The sequence below is a fragment of the Megalops cyprinoides genome, chromosome 17 (assembly GCF_013368585.1).
Source record: "Megalops cyprinoides isolate fMegCyp1 chromosome 17, fMegCyp1.pri, whole genome shotgun sequence".
NCBI lineage: Eukaryota > Metazoa > Chordata > Actinopteri > Elopiformes > Megalopidae > Megalops > Megalops cyprinoides.
Window position 1 is genome coordinate 7,926,702 of NC_050599.1, and position 17,003 is coordinate 7,943,704.

At 40.3% G+C, this 17,003-nt stretch overlaps 1 protein-coding gene across 1 annotated transcript; it reads left to right on the forward strand.

Annotated features, from left to right (window-relative positions):
• Nucleotides 1-304: 304 nt before the first annotated feature.
• On the forward strand, nt 305-11,179 carry dusp10 (dual specificity phosphatase 10). The gene is made up of 4 exons (XM_036549957.1): nt 305-450; nt 1,781-2,622; nt 7,105-7,473; nt 10,175-11,179. The coding sequence occupies exons 2-4, from the start codon at nt 1,827-1,829 to the stop codon at nt 10,438-10,440; spliced, it is 1,431 nt and encodes a 476-aa protein (XP_036405850.1). The 5' UTR covers nt 305-450; nt 1,781-1,826; the 3' UTR covers nt 10,441-11,179.
• Nucleotides 11,180-17,003: the final 5,824 nt, after the last annotated feature.

The window sequence follows — 17,003 nt, forward strand, 5'->3', positions numbered from 1 at the left end:
CAGATATCGGCGCTTGCGGCTCGGCTCATACGGAAAGGGCCCGGCTGCTTCATTCTGCCTCGCTCCGGCTCTACAGCCTTTTGATTGGTTGCCAATGACATCACCCCTGCTCTCATATACAGAACCCTGAGCATTGTTCACTCGACAGCCCTGAGAAAGCTGACTTTACACCCGACAAACTCCACCCTCCTATTCCTGGGTTGGTTATCACTTTAAATGATGGCACGCTTAATATTAATGACGTCTTCTACTGGCTCCGTCACACGTCAATCGTAAAGTAGTACTTCTCTAGGTTGGTTGACCCTCTTGTATATTATATTACTGGGAGCAAGGCTGAAAGTAAAAATGTTGCGGATTCACGGCTATGGGACGGGCTGAATGGAGTCAACGTTGTTGATAAAAATTAAAACCTGCGCAAAACATCGGGACGGGAACGACGCTTTACAAAATGTAAGTAAAACTTTTTAAACATCTAATTAGACGTAATTGGCTTTGAAAGTCCTTGTTTCAAATGTACACATAAGGTAGGCATAACGTTATAAACTGGATGTGCTTCAGTACGGCAATGTTACATTAATCTTTGCATTTTCCGTGTAATGATGTCTTGCCTGCAAGGGGAAAGTAAGGGATGCTTAAGTACTTTAAGCTAATATTTGCCTCGATGCAGATTTAAATCTAACTACTTTCCATACCTGTAGGTTTACGTCTGAGTTTCTCAAGTTGAGGATATGGGCTGATCCCGCATGTCTTAAAGCAAGTGATGGACAGCGGCAGTGCAATTATGATTGATAGTATACAAATGGTTAAAAAGGTGCACGAATAAATGTTGAACGGTAGTTATTTTTGCGACGTCATTCGGCGTTATAGTTAGAAAAAAAACTTCTCAAACCACGGCTTCTTTGCGTAGTCTGTGTATATATTCTCAGCACGTCCACATGCCGGTTCCTGTAATTAATGTATTCCTTTGATTTCATGTTGCATGGTCTCTCTAGCTTAAAACAACTGCATTTGTGTGTGTGTAGCGGATACCTAGCCGTGGGGATGGCGATAAGAAGCACTGTATCATTAGGAAAAAGATGAAACACCCTTTAACGCAATCTGTAACTGTTCCAGACATGTTTTGGAGGAAAGCGACTGCAGTGTGTTGGTGCAGTATGTTTTGTTTCAGTCGCTGTTATTTGCAGAGATAAGGATCATTCAGCAGCAACGTGAAATCTGTCAAACCATTGACCAGACGTATTTTTAGTTCAAATTAAACTCCAATTTTGTCCCGCGTAAGCTGTCTATTTGAATCTGCTTTCACAAGAAATTCAGTTTTATGGAGTCCGATACCCAAACGGAATGCAATCCCTCTGTATATTTAGCGGCCGAGGACTGCAACGAATTTAGTATCCCCATCTCAAAGTCTGGCTGTCTCCTTTTAGGCGCGCTAGTAGAGGGTAGCGTCACAAACATGATTCATGTGCTTGATATAAACCAAACGATTTATTTTGCATGCTAATCAAAACAAATCATGACAAGGAGTTCTTGTAATTTTTTTTTTTAAGTTGCAGCGGTCACCGAAAACCACTGAAATGTTACCAGCAAATATTGTGGTCTTTCACAGTGAATTGCATCAGAGAAAAAGTGGTGTATGCTAAACTCCAATACTGCATGTTGTCTGTCTTCTTTAATTGCACAGGCTGGCAGTCCATAACCCTGAAATGAAGTGTCTGTGCACAGTGCCTGCTTGTTTGGTGTGAGCAGTGCATAATTGCCTCTCGGTTGTTCTTGCTCCTAGACGGGATTCTCGAGTTCTTCCTAGATCGCCAGCCCTCAGTCTCCCCATGCCTCCCTCTCCTCTCGACGACAGAATTGTGGTGGCGCTGCCTAGGCCTATCAGACCTCAGGAACTGAAACTCTGCTTGGACACCACCAGCTACCTGGATTCTGTCACCACTGCCACTAAGACAGTCATCAGCACAACAACTGTGGTGAAGATCAGGGCTACCAATCTCACTTATATGCCCTCATCCAACGGCTCTACGCGCTCGTTGTCTTGCGGTTGCAGCAGCGCCAGTTGCTGCACGGTGACCACCTACGAGAAGGACAGCCAGACCCAGAGCCAGGTGAGCGTCAGCAGCCCCAATTTGAGCTCAGGAGTGTGCTACGCCGGCAGCGCCCCCCCCATGGTCAACAACAATGAGGCGCTGAGCCCGCCCGCCGGAACCGCCGCCCTCCCCGCCGCCCCCCCAAAGCCCCTCTCCGCCGTCCGGGTCATCTACCCCAATGAGCTGGCCAGGAAGATGACCCGCTGCCCCAAGGGCCACCAGGTGGGGCCCGTGCCAGTCATCATTGACTGCCGGCCGTTCATGGAGTACAACAAGAGCCACATCCGGGGGGCCGTGCACATTAACTGCTCCGACAAGATCAGCCGGCGCCGGCTCCAGCAGGGCAAGATCACAGTTCTGGATCTCATCTCCTGCCGGGAGGGCAAGGACTCCTTCAAAGGGATTTTCTCCAAAGAGATCGTGGTTTACGACGAGAACACCAACGAACCCGGCAGGGTGACTCCCTCCCAGCCTTTACACGTTATCTTGGAATCTCTGAGGAGGGAAGGCAAAGACCCCATCATCCTGAAAGGTACGGCAACTCGATCAAACATTTTGATCCAAATGGTAGCAGGGCTCTACGGCGAATAGATTGTTCTTGTTTAAATGTCCATGTGAACAAATACGTTAAGAATAAGATGGCGGTTCAGTTCAAGCGCCAGCTTTTGAGGTCCGAGGTGAGTGAAGAGTGATTTTATGAAAAGGCTTCTGTTACGTGACAGCTGTTTTAGTCATTTTTATTTCAGAGGCAGTTCATCCAGCACAGGAGTAGGCAGAGAGTGGGAGGGGATAGGTCTTGTGAGTACACCTGCAGTGGGTATAGATGGAATTCTAACCAAAGCCAATATCATCACTCCCACTATAAACTACAGTAATGCAGTTCATTACCTTATGATAATCAGTTTGCTCTGTGAAGAGGCGTGGATCTGTGAAGTACCAAATTGGTGTGACGTCTCTTTTGGTCATGTGTGCTATGCATTCCTGGTTTATTGAGGCAGAAATAGTGTTGAATTCTTTTTTTATACTTTGATAAGAAGCGTAACGTTTCTAAAGATAAATAAAATGACTTAAGGGGGCTGGTTGAAAAGTATGTCATGTAATTGCAATTTCTAATCTACTTGGGTAAGCAATATGCCACCATGGACAGCCTGGACAACAGAACAGAGCTATAGGGGCATGTATTTATGCTTTACACAGAGGCATTATGTGTCTTGGAAAAACTTTTAATCTTTTGGATACAAAATTCTGACATGTTTGGTCTGTGGCAGCAGTTTGTTTTCACTGTGCTATTGTTTAGTATTTTGCAAAAATAATGTGTCCGAGTTTGCTGATGGGTCGCAGTCACTCCTGTGTCGGACAGCCAGCTGGGTGCTTTTAGTGTGCAGGTATGTTTGTAGAACGGAGAACAAATAGATTCCAGAACACTCAAGCTTTATTCAGCCGACCCCTGCTGCTTGGCAGTATAACACGTTCAGTCAATTGCACGGCAGCTGTTGGTAAATACTGAAGCTCTGCGGTGGCAGCTGCCTCTGGTCAAGTGCAATTTTTCTCCATCTTTGGTGTGCGGCTGAGTGCGCTCGCGGAACAGACAGTGCCACGCTGGGAGAATGTGGTCGCCGCACCTCGACATCGTTTGCTTGTTACACCTCTAATTTCCAGGCGCACTAAAAGAGAGGGGCTCCTTTGGATTGCTGTTATCTGAACACACACAAAAAAAAAAAAACTACACTGAGGGGAGACATGCCGGCTGCCCCAGGAAGGCTCAGTCCGGTGGAACTCGTGTTCCTCCGCAAGCGTCAGTCTGTCAGTGCTGTTTTAAATCTCACGGCCGGGGAGAGGCTGCGAAGGAGCAGTCGTGTCGAAGTTCAGTCGAGATAAATAGCATGAAAGCAATTTATCAGCAGACATAATTAATTTCCTTTGATTAGGAAGATCTCTCTGTTAAATTCGATCTTTTCTGCGCAGCTCAAACTCTTTGAAGAGGTCTGATGACCAGATGGAATATTTTTCTTTTTTGCCATCTGAGGAACAGTTTGAATCAATTATTTGAATTATAAGGCAAATCTTGAAAAATGTTTTAATGCCACTAGAAATTCTACCACCATGTATTATGGCTATTTTGCACGTTTTTAACATGAATTACATTATAGACTTGTTGGCTTGTGAATATCACAAGTGCAACAATAAAATAATACAGCGTAATTATAAAATAATGATAATTATTTAATTATAAGTTATTCATTATGAAATAATGATAAGGTGGGGGTAGGGTTCTAATATAGATTTATAGAACTTTAGCAGTTTGATTCAAATCAAAGCACATACCCCACCAAAAATATTCATTATATATTTATTATGTGAAAATGCCAAATGTATTCCTTTGCAATAGCTAACCGTGTTGTTTATTTATTTTATTTGCTAAGTATTTTACATTAATGTATCAATTGGAGCTTGACTTTATTTGACCTTTCCCTTGGAAATATCACTAAATTAATCATGGGGAAAGCATTTGATTAGACATACCAAGTAAACAGAAGGTATATGGCCTTCACAAGGTGTTCTGTAAGTCCAATGTGACACTTTCCCTGAGTTTCAGTCCTTCTGAGAACAACTCTTCGCAGCTTTTAATCACACCAAAATGTGAAGGAATAGGGACAGAAGAAGAGAAGGAATAAAAGCCTACAAACATTCTTTTTTTGGAAAACATAATAATCATTTACATATTGTGAGAGAAATGGCAGTACAGATTTAAAATGTTAGCTTTAAAGGTAAATTAGCAAAACTGGGATTTAAGGTAAATTAGCAGAACTGGGATTTAAGTTAAGTTGGCATTAATGTTTTAGCCACATGCTATTTTATGCTTTTTTACATTAGCTGTGTTTGCCCACCATAAGCACTTCCTGTTGTTATGACGAGTCAAAGGGGAAAAAAGTCAAAGTAACATCATTCTAATGACTGTGTTTCATTATTCCAGACCTAATGTGGAATGCTGTACGTTCTCTAACTGGTTCATTGTTTTCACCCCCACTTTAACAATTTTGACACTTGTGCTTTCGTGCTTGGAGTGCAGCCATTTTGATGTGTTGGCTGAAACTGTTGAAAGATTTGCTGGAGCAGACCCTTGTCTTAACATCAGGCACATGCATAAGGGTGGAGGCCCGGGAGGGTCGGCGCCTCTGTCCTTTTCGTACAAAAGTCAAAAGTTTGACTGACCATTGCTGAGCCATGTCTGTGCGTGACCCTGGTTAACATGATGTGTAAGACTGAAAGTGAAAGAAACACTCAAAGGTACTTTCCTCAGTGAGGTTATAACGAGGAGTCAGAAGCCACACTTGACTGCTTTTGTTCCCTTCTGATGCTCTGGAACATTTGGTATTGTTCACATTTTTTAAAATTATTTTTTTTTTAAATCCATAATAAACAGTAGGCGGACACCTAACAATATTTTGAAAAAGACGACAATTAGATTTTAATTCGCATTCCTGTGACGTGTTCTAGAAAGAAATGTTACTTACAAACCTGTTAACTGTCTGAATGAATGTACTTTTTTATTTGTTCAGGTGTCTAGTTCCACTTAGAATTAACTTAAAAAACAGTACATACAGTCTATAGAAACCCACCCCCATTTTTACTGGTGTGAAAATATTTTGATGACATGGCTATTAAAAACAAAGTAACCACAAAAGACCAGTTAACAGACATACAAATCAGCCTATTTGTGTGTTTAGCGGAGCGTCTGTTGGGCCGGTTTATGGCTGTCTCTTGAGTTTACAATTTACACTTCCCCTATCTTGTGGACATGAAAACCCCACCTGCCCCGTTTCCATGGTTACGCAGTCAGGGCATACAATGACATCACTTGGCATGATGTCAGCTCTTGTAATGTGAACAATGCATGAACTGATACTTTGTTTCATGCTCCAACCCCACGAGGGCCGGGGGGGGAAGGACTAAGCTGGTGATGTAATGCTAACAGGTGCCCAAGGCCCCACATCTGACTAACTGAAAATGAGTGCCAATATCTGTTTTCCAGCCCCTGTATGTAAATGCCCTAGATGAGTTTAGCCACGGCATATACTCAGCCATGCTCTTGCTAAAAATCGGTCATTTTTATGTTTGTTCCAAACTCGAAAACATTTTTAAAATCATAGTTATGTTTGGCAGAAATACTAACTTTCTGTAAGCCATTTTGAATGTTGTTGTACAAGAGGGCAAGTCACCAAAATGTAATTGGAGTGGCTGTTGAGTGATCTGCTGTGAAAGTGAAATGTGCAAGTGTAGCGGAGCTGAAGTGATTAGCTCGTGTGAGTCCTGCGTAAAGCCTTAGGTAGCGGGTAGCAGGTAGCCGAGTGGTTGCAGCGGCTACGTCACTCCCCCTGAGACCTGGTTAAGTAGCGTTGTCGCCGACAGGCTAACGGCAATTTGCCTTTAGCTCAACTGGCAACGACGCTGGCTTTAAGGGGTTGGCAGCGAGCAGTAAGAACCTCGGTTCGAAACTCGCTCGCTCGCCGACCCACGTAACATCACATTAAATCTAATACACAACGCAGCAAGAGAGACCACCCGTTACACAAGTAAACAAAACCAAAAGGATAACTTGTTAAAGCTGAAATTCAAATTGAAAACAAGTGGGTTTTTTGGTTTTTTTTTTGGTGGTGCTGGTGCTGCTAACTGATTCTAAAACCAGGGCCCACTTTGTTGCTGGTGGTGGTTGGAGGAGGTTGAACTCTATATGTCTCTGTTCCCCTGACGACCACACTCTAAATAATTTTTAGTCATAAAAATAGTAAAATCGATGACATTTTCACACCTGGAAAAAAAAAAACTTGCTGTTGGTGCATGAAAAAAAGAGAGAATGAACAAGAAGCACTGTGTAAGAGCTGATGGTTCATTTATTCCTCATCAGGTATAATTTCAACATGCCTTACAGGTTAAAAGTTTGCCCAGAACGTGTGATTTTTCCATCATTAGGCATAAGTTGAATGCGCTCTATTACTTTTCTCTGCATATCCAGGAGGACTCAGCAGTTTCAGGCAGAACCATGCAAACCTCTGTGAGAACTCCCTGCAACTGCAAGAGGGTCTGGACTCCGGGGGGGCGTCGGCGCTGTCGGGGGGGATACCTCACTCCCTGCCTACCACCCCCGACATTGAGAACGCCGAGCTGACCCCCATCCTGCCCTTCCTCTTCCTGGGGAACGAGCAGGACGCTCAGGACTTAGACCAAATGCAGAGGATGAACATCGGCTACATCCTCAACGTCACCACCCACCTGCCCCTGTACCACTACGAGCTGGGCCTCTTCAACTACAAGCGCCTCCCCGCCACTGACAGCAACAAGCAGAACCTCAGGCAATACTTTGAGGAGGCGTTTGAGTTCATCGGTATGTAAAACGTGCGTGTGCCTCAGGTGAAAACCTTCGGGGGAGGAGAGGATGTGGAGGGAGGGGGGGTGGCGGGCACCCTTTTCTGTGTATTTATTTTTTTTTTATAAACACAAGAGCAGCACTGAAAGTGGTGATTGGCAAAATCTAAGTTGAATCTTGAAAAAAAAAAAAAAAACAGATCTAAATTTGGCTTTTATTCGACAGCAGCTGTGGAGGCGACTGCCTTTGTGAAATCAGCCCTTAAGGGAAGCGCTTGTTTTGGCCTGCAGTCTCTATTTGTTGGCGCATTTTTTTTTTTTTTTGCTGTTTAGTGCCTTGAAACAAAGCTAACTTCATTTCATTTACCTGGGTCGGCAGAGCTTTGCTGTTAGTGGGAGGAGAAAACTCCCAGCAGCTGGGTGACGATAAAAACCTGTTGGTTTATTCCATGAGGTTGTCCGGCTTGCAGGAACTAAATTATCGGATATAACACCGAGCCATTATTATTTTCATATTTATTTTGTGTATATTTGCCTTCAATTCAGAAAACACGCATTAGTAAAATGATGACTTCTGTGTGGCATGCTTATTACGCTGAAAGTTGATTGATGTGTTCTCTAGGCTGTGTTGGGTCAAGCACAGTGATGTATACTGAGGTGGAACAGTATAACCCTGTGTTGCATTGACTGTGACCGTGATTCTCTGTTACAGCTGAGCTAATGGAAAAAGTCGTTGCAAAGACAGGCTGTTGCATTGTATGGTACAGGCGTGTCAAACTCATTTTGTACGATTAGCCTGATTAGATGCATCAAGCTTAATTTGGGTCACACTACACCAAGCATAATTTAAAGAGGCTTAAAAATGGTGCAGCAATTCATGTGATGTTAATGGTTCCAATAATAATCTCCAGGAACTGAGACGGCGTGTAACAAAAGCAGAATGCTGAAGGCACATCTAGGGGTGTCTGCTCGTTGGATCAGATGGGATTATCACAAGAGACATCACTTGGCCCAGTAAATCACTTATGCTGGAAACTTTTGGTCTAGTGCACACTCAGATGAAGATCCATGATTGTAATGCTGTGTTCAGAGAAATCATTTCTTTCTGTATAGTGTCAATAATATTTCAAATTCCCTAAGCAGTTGCTTTATGTGTTTTAGATGAATAGCAGGACACCATGCTATGGATATTTTAAGTTAACAGGCTAAATTTTAACTTTATTTACTTTTTTAAGCAATTCAGGTAATTTTGAATATATCAGGACAACTACCAAATTATATCTGAATACATATAAAACAAAAATGACAAACTGTACGACAAAATTTTATTTTACATTTAAAACCTAAAGCAACACTGATTACTGAGAAACTCGTTTTACATCGAGTTGCCCATAATTTGTTGTTTTATAGATGAGGCTATGAGTCTGATACAATGTTGGACTTTTGAGCAAACCACATGTCCGCTGATCTTTCACAGTAATGTGTCAAGGACCTTAAAAGAAAGTGGTACAGTGGCTTTAAAAAAATTGTCATTAGAGGATTAATCATCACTGCCAACACTTGTTGTTCAGGCTGTTGTAAAATGAGATTGAAAATGTAAGAATAAACTATTTTAATATCAGTTGAATGAAAAACCATGGAATTATTTGAAAAAAATAACATAAAAATGGGAGTCGTAGCTACTATTAGAGACTGCCATTTATTTACTAAAGCATGATTTTATCCCTGTACCTGGCACTTTTTAGAGGCTGTTAGATGTGTTTAACCGAAGTTTTACAGTAAATATCGTCTCATCTTACGGCTCATTTACGATCTCCCTAAAAATATAATCTTTAATAACCATTTAAAAACACCATCGTTTTCTCCATTTTAACACACGTCCAGCGTCACAGTCTAACTCCATACCCCTGAAGACCTCAGAACAAAGGTGGTCCACCGAGGTCAATCTCTCAGTGATACCCATAATCCAAAATGATAATCTTATGTATCGTCTGCTAGCAGTCACGCCGGGGAACACTTTCTTCATTCTGCACAAATGACAATCACTTCCATTCCTGCACTCTATCCCTGTCATGATCGCTACTTTTAAAATAGCACTGAGCAGTTACACATACATACTTTATCTTTGGAAAGCTTTATAAAAAATGCATTCAAAGTGATCCAAATGACAACCATTTTTAATGTTCAGGGTCGTTTATGTAGTTACCCTGGCACCATTTACTTTAACATAAGTGATTTATGTATTTTTATCATTATACATTCTCACTGTTGCTATTAGTTTTTGTGATTCTAAAATGTATGGAACAAAATGTGTTCTATCATTTCCTAGCACCTTCACTAAATCCCCTTCTCCTGTGGTATGACAGCTTTACAGCTCATATTTGGCTGGACCTTTTTATTGTATTGTTGTATTGTGCTTTGGATCACTGCAGTGGTGGTTTTTTTTTTTTTGCTGGATCCAAAATGAAATGGTAAAACTAGGGCAAATCACAGATTCTAGAATCTAGACCCTCAAACCTTTTAACACATTCCTGACCTTTAGTGGAAAATCGTTGTTACGTTTGACACAAACAGACAGTCATGGGTGAACATAGAAAGGGAGGGATGGACAGATGGGTGAGCAGACAGGCAGGCAGACACATGTAATACCCTTTTGGGATGGAGGGTAAAAATGGTGGTTTTTCATGGTGTGTTTTTTTTTATTGTGTTTGTTTTACCAGAGGAAGCACACCAAGCTGGGCAGGGTCTCCTCATTCACTGTCAGGCCGGGGTGTCTCGCTCAGCCACCATCGTCATCGCCTACCTGATGAAGCACAGCTGGATGACCATGACTGACGCCTACAAGTTTGTGAAGGCCAGGAGGCCCATAATCTCCCCCAACCTCAACTTCATGGGACAGCTGCTGGAGTTCGAGGAGGACCTCAACAACGGCGTCACCCCGCGAATTCTCACACCCAAGCTCATCGGGGTGGAGACCATCGTCTAAAGGAGGCAAGGGGCGAAAGGGCGGGAATTCGGTCACCGGGCGGGTCGGCTCTTGACGCGGGGAATGCGCCGCCAGGCGTAGCTCCGTGCTTTCGGGACACTTCAGCGCGTTAATGCTCTGGGAAGCGGTGTCAGTTACCCAGGGGAAAGGATTTCAGATAATGCATTCTTCCCGTTTCTAGAAGGGCAGAAGTGGATTAAGGGGGTTTAGAGACGCCTCTACCCACCCACTGGAGCTGGGAACTGGCCAAAATCCTGGAATACAGATTGCACTGAACTGGTGTGAAGGGTCTTTGGGGCAGGCTATCTGTGCAGGTCCGTAGAGGAACAAACACGCAAAAAAAAAACAAACAAGAAGAGCTGAGAGTGTCCTCGTTCATACAGTGAGAAGACATGTCTCAAAAAACTGTGTCTTGCGTCAGCCAGTCGTGGGCACAGCCAAGAGGGCAAACATATACCAATCTCCCTGTGAAAAGACAGACCTATTTGGTGTGTAACTGTTCTTGTTCTATTTTTATATGGGAGTTTAAACATTATGGGGATTTTGGGGGGGTGGCTTACCGTAACATACCCTCTGTGGCTTACTGTGCAATAATTTCTGAGTGGAATGCTAAAAAAGAGCTGGACCTAATGTGTATATAGAGTGATAATTAAACATGTTCCAGCCCGTTGGTGATTGACATTAAATATTTTTGTTGTTGTTTTCAGTTCAGTTTTGGATACCAATACAGTGCCGTATAGCCTGGCACTAAAATATATCAGAATGACATAAAAAAAAGATTATTTAATTTTTTTGGCACTGCGTACTGGTGTGTTACTGTTGTCTATTGTAATGTCATTTCGTTTATTCTATAAAAAAAAGTCATGAAACCATTTGAATTTGTCTTGTGTATTTTAGTAATTTAGCATCGTCTTCCATATTTCATATCCATGGAAATTGCATAGATGCGTGGTCTTCTCATTTGTGTAAAGTCCCAACAGAATCTATGTCTATTTCTGAGTCATGAAGTGAAGCTCATCAGAAACTCTGTTTGCATGTTGAAGATAAACTGCCTTGACTAAGGGTGGTTTGATACCAGTAGAAAGTAAGCCATTGTTGTACTGTAGACTGAAGTACCATAAATCAGAGTTTTCTGTTTCCTGATTTGTATCCAAAATTCATTGCTACTTTTTGTTGTCTTGTCCTTGTGCATGTTGTGAAAGAAGTTCCCATTGTATTATTTTTTATGTACAGTCATTTCAGTCATAAGATATACTCTCTTTAAAAAGTGGATTTGGTAACATATCTAAACACTGAGATTTTTAAACATGCACAGCTACCTAATTGGACAGCTAGATACAAGTAAGGCATGTTTCATTCTGGCTTAAAGGTTACATGGTTTGGTTCATAAAAGGTGGTCACACATTTTAACAGCTGATTTATAAAGTTAGAAAAAAACGATAAATATGTTTTTTTCATTGAGTCAGACTTCTTTTAGTTGGCAAACAGATGAGAACCAGATAGTAAATGGGTAATAAACTCCCAAATTATATAGTGTGAAATTGTTTGGAAAATGTGTGTCTCGTATGTTCAGATTTGTTTGTTTGAATTTATATTAGACTTACTGCATCAATATTTTCTTTCAGAGAAATGGTATACCAGCAACCAAAATGGAGATGTTGTTTTTTCAGTTTCAGTTTATGAACTGATTAAAAGATATGTCATACCTAACAAGTTGGAACATATTTATTTAATAGTTTCAAACAGTATAAATTAGCACAAAAAATATGTGTGCCCAAAAAAGTCCCTCTGGTCTTTGAATGCACCAGGTTGTACCATAAAGCAATATGTTAAAATTACTCTCACGCTAACGGTACCATTGTTTGTGCTGTAGCACCACAAAATTGGGGCTAGGCTAGATTTTCCTTCCAACATGAATAAAACCCACTTTGTCATCCTCTAATATGATAAAACAATACTCTACTTCCATTCCACTTCAAACCTACCAACTGCCAGGTGTCTGTGGTGAGTGCAGTTGACATTTTTTAAAGAATACATGCAGTATCACTAGAGATTTGATTTCATGCATGTCAATAAAAAACATTTTGTACTTTAGGGAATTTTTTTCATCGTCTCTTGGGACTGTTTTCAGGCCTGGTCATAGGAACTAAGGACTGGAAGTACCCAATCCCCAGATCTCACTATTTTTAAAACTACATTCGAAACTGTCATGGTAGACATCTGTTCATACATAATAGGGAAGAATCTGCTTCAATGAGTCTGCTTCTCATTGACTCATTGAATAAACACTTTTTCTTTATCAGTATTGAATAAAAGGAAAATCATTGTTTTCAATGAGTTTGCAGGGATTGAAAGCAAAATATATATATATAGTTCAAACATTATTAAGTGACTAAACATGACTTTTATAGATCAATAGATATGGTGATAATCATACAGGGAAAAAGCCAAATGAAACCTTTTCAGTCTGTGTTATAAAAACATTTTAAACGGACAACTGACTTTTTATGTTTAATGTAATGTCATAGATTTGTCTTTCATTTTTGAAAAGCCAAAATATATTTTATTGGTTTTCTCTTATATTTTGCTCAAATCCAAATAAAAGTATGAACAGGAGACTGCTGTATGCAGTAGCTTCCTTTAAAACAGGAGCCTCTGGTTAAATACAGGAAGAAGCCAGTACCAAGCACAGGATTACACTTTAATGCAGAACTATTTTTGAACCTCCTCACATACTGGCTTCTCTGTGGTATTCATATTTAATTTTTCAGTGGTGTGATATGCAGCTTTTGTGCACACATATACACTGAGGTAAAGAGCCAGCCATTCTAATGCAAGCACATCAGAATAGCTAGCTATCATAAATGTTATCATGTTCATAACATTAGTATATTTGATATTACAATTGGTAAATATGTTTTTTCTTGCTATTCATCGAGCCAGCTAGCTTGCTAACAAGCTGTGGTGTTTTGATCATAGTTTTGATGATATACAGTATTTGTACGTAGCCAGCTAGTTTACTATTATGATGCAGTCAGATATTCAAAATGTTGCACACACACGTTTCTGCTACAGCTGTTTCTGTACTAGCAAAAAGCAACGGTGACGGAAGTATGTAACTTGTTAGATCGCAAGATATTTCAACCAGCTATGAAAATTGTGTAATGCATTCTGTGGCTAGCTATATATCCCAAGATGCCTCATCTATGCAAGGCCAATTTTTGTCCCTCTTGAGGACAGCTTAGAACAGGTTGAGTCCGAAGTCCCTCTGTCTTTGCCTTGGACTGTTTAGGGGCCCAAGAGGTGAAGTCAAACGCTTTTGCTATTGGCAAGAGGTCCAAGACAAAAAAGAATGATTGGATTTAAGTTCCCTCCTGTCCATTTTCAATGCCAGACAATTTGTTCAGTAGTTTTAAAATGTGAAATTATGTGGATTAGCCAGCCAGTACTATTTGAAAAGCATGAGAAGATATGTATGAGGGGTAAAAATGCAGCATACTTCGAAACTCAGAAACTAGAACCTGAAAAAGTGGAACACATTTCAGCATTTCAGTACAATGAAATGAGATTTAAACACTTCCTTTTTTCTTGCAAAGCAAATTGATGTGACCTTTAAGTCAAAATATTCTCAGATAGGAATCTTAGATTGCAGCTTTAGACAACAAAGTTATATTCTTATATGGCACAACACTATCCCCATACCCTGAGACATGAACTCTTGTATCCCCTTACTGAATAATATCCACATAAATTAATTAAAATTAATTAGAAGGAAAAATGAATTCTACAAGTTTTCTAATGCTACAAGGCCAGGTCAAATGCAAATTTGTACTGTGAGGTAACTTTAACGTTTCACTGTTAATTAGAGAGTACATGACGCTTCATCCACTTCAGCTGTGTGGTTTCTAAGGGGGGCTTTTAGATTAATTTCTGTTTTGTTCTGCATCTTTTTAATCCATGCTTTGTACAATTATGTTGCACCTCAAATGACGCTTGAAATGTCAACAGCCCTTTTAATATGTAGACATGGAAGGAACCATTATGAAAGGAGTGCTGTAGCTGTGTATGTGTTGCCTGTACATATTTGTGTTTCAACTCTTTTTCTGTTTGTCTTTGGGCTTTTACAGTGTCATTGTAAGTGTCAAGTTTGGAAAATACCAGCTTTGTAATATATATTCATTGGACTACACCTGGAAATGAATAGGTACTTACATTGTTCAATCTCATGGTCTTAAATCATATATTCAGCTATTGCTTGAAATCTGAAAGTTCTCTGGTAAAAAAAAAAAAAAGGCAATTAAGACATGCGTGATTTGGTTGTTGCCGAGGGACTGTCTGGTACGTGTTCATTTTCAAATACTTATTGATTGTGTCAGTAGGATTGGCAGTATAAGGGTACTCATGTCTGTTGTATGTACATTTGCTTTCTGGAAAGGTAATCTTTTTAAAGCTGAAGTAAAGCGGGTACTGTAGTCACAGTGGTTACGCCAGAGCTGAACCCCGTCTTAACCACTGATGATGTCATTCTGAGTCAACACGAGTCAGTCTGTGCATGTAAGCAAGAAGTTATTAGCAGATAAAAAAAATACATTGTAAAAATGAAACATTCACCACGCACGAGGCGCACTTGAAATATATCTACAAACTGTCTGGTGCCTTTAAGTGGTCAGTGACATATGTGTGGGAGAAAACTGCATTCCGCTGATAACTTCCTGCCTACGCCTACTAACTAGCAGTGGCATCTCAGAGCTGTTCCAGTGACATCATCAGCAGTCTCAAGGGTTCAGCTCTGCGATAATTGTGCTATGAGAGCGTACAACATATTAGATATTATATAACATATCAAATGACATACTTTGAATTCAGTGCCCCTTTAAAAGTGCCAAAAAATGGGCTAACATATCAAACATATCAAATGAGAAAGAAGTGAACAAACTACAAAATGATGCTGAGCCAATAATGCTATGAGATGTAAAAATGAAAACCAACCCCTCTCTCTCTTTTCCCTTCCCGTGGTCTTTGCAAGCACAAGAGCTTCCTGTAGACAAATGGGGAGAGTTATGTGGATATTTTTTATGTCTGTGGCATAAATGTAGTGTTTACATTGTGTTGCAAAAGAAAAAAAAAAGCATGGCTACATTGTTTTCTAAGTGTGCTAAGTGTGTTGGAGGATTTCACATTAAATGCATATATACATTTATATGCGTATGCAATATACATATATATGTATATACATGGTGCTCTGACTCTGAGCATTATGATTTATGCAGACTGTTCGTAATGCTTTAAACAGTTTACAAAGGTGATTTTGAGTATCTGGCAACTGTGAAATGGTTCTGGCTATGGTTTCACGTTTCTGTACAAAGACCATACACAAATTTTATTCATAGACTTGCTTTTATTGTTCAAGTGTTTGGGAATGGCTTGTGTTCATCCTACAAGCGCAATATACAGTAAATGTGTGCCTATAGTCTGCAGATAAATATATATTGTATGTATTCACAACTTTGTTTCTATGCATAAATCATTACTATTTTTGCACTGACCTATAAACAGCAGGATTTATTTTTTCACAAGGGTGCTATAATTATGGAGGCCTTCTTCCACACCTTTTGCATGATCTGTTCAATATCTCTAACTTATCTGTCCCCTTTTATTAAACTATCAAGGTTTAAATACTGTAATTTTATAGTCCCTTACCCTCCTTACAAAGTTTGAAATAAACAAAAAAGGCATAAAGCATTGTGTTGTTATGTGGCCATTTGTTGCTTTACCACAAAATCGGGTATTTTTAAAATTGTTAAGTTGTTATTCAATGAAGTTCTCTAACAGCCCTTTGAAATTATGCCATATCTGAAAAATTGCCCCTGGCATGAGATGTCTTATATGAAATTTAATGTTACCGTGAATTAAAGATGTAACAGCTGGTTAAGGCAACCTTCTATCCCGAGTGAAGGATGATGCCAGAAGGCAGGGCAAGCATTTGCATAAAAAATGGATAAATCTGCAATACATTACCAGCTGAGTAAGACACATGTCAGTGTCATCAAAATATTAAGACAGAAGTGACTACTGTATATGCAGACTGTAATTATCACTAAGACAGGAAAATATCTTTTCACTACAGCAATGCCTTTCACCCAAAGAACTGAAATCTCACTCGACCATGTAATAATAATCTTTACTTCGAGATATTTCCATAGATTGCAATAACATTTACGCAGTGTGGCACTCCTCTTAACATTATTATTTTTGATTATCATATGACCTTATGAAAGGTGACTTGCATGTACATTTTTAAATACAGTATGAGGTAGTTACACAGCTTGTTTTATATTGAAGCAGTTCAAGCTAAAGACCTTGCTGAGGGGCACAGCCTCAGTGGCCCAAGAATCAAACCTGCAACCTCTGGTTTACAAGCCCAGGTTCTGAACCATTACACTACCAAACCTCATAGTAAGTAAAACATCTTGAAAGAAGATCAGGAGCAACAGTGGTAACTGCACCCCTGGTGACTCTCACAGACGTTAGAGCTGCAGCTAGGCTAAAAAAGCCAGCCTGAC

Bases quoted from the DNA above. Each gene is read 5' to 3' on its own strand.
- dusp10 (XM_036549957.1), top strand. From the start codon at position 1,827: ATGCCTCCCTCTCCTCTCGACGACAGAATTGTGGTGGCGCTGCCTAGG. The intron at 2,623-7,104 runs GTACGGCAACTC...CTGCATATCCAG, and splicing joins AGACCCCATCATCCTGAAAG to GAGGACTCAGCAGTTTCAGG. The intron at 7,474-10,174 runs GTATGTAAAACG...TTGTTTTACCAG, and splicing joins GGAGGCGTTTGAGTTCATCG to AGGAAGCACACCAAGCTGGG.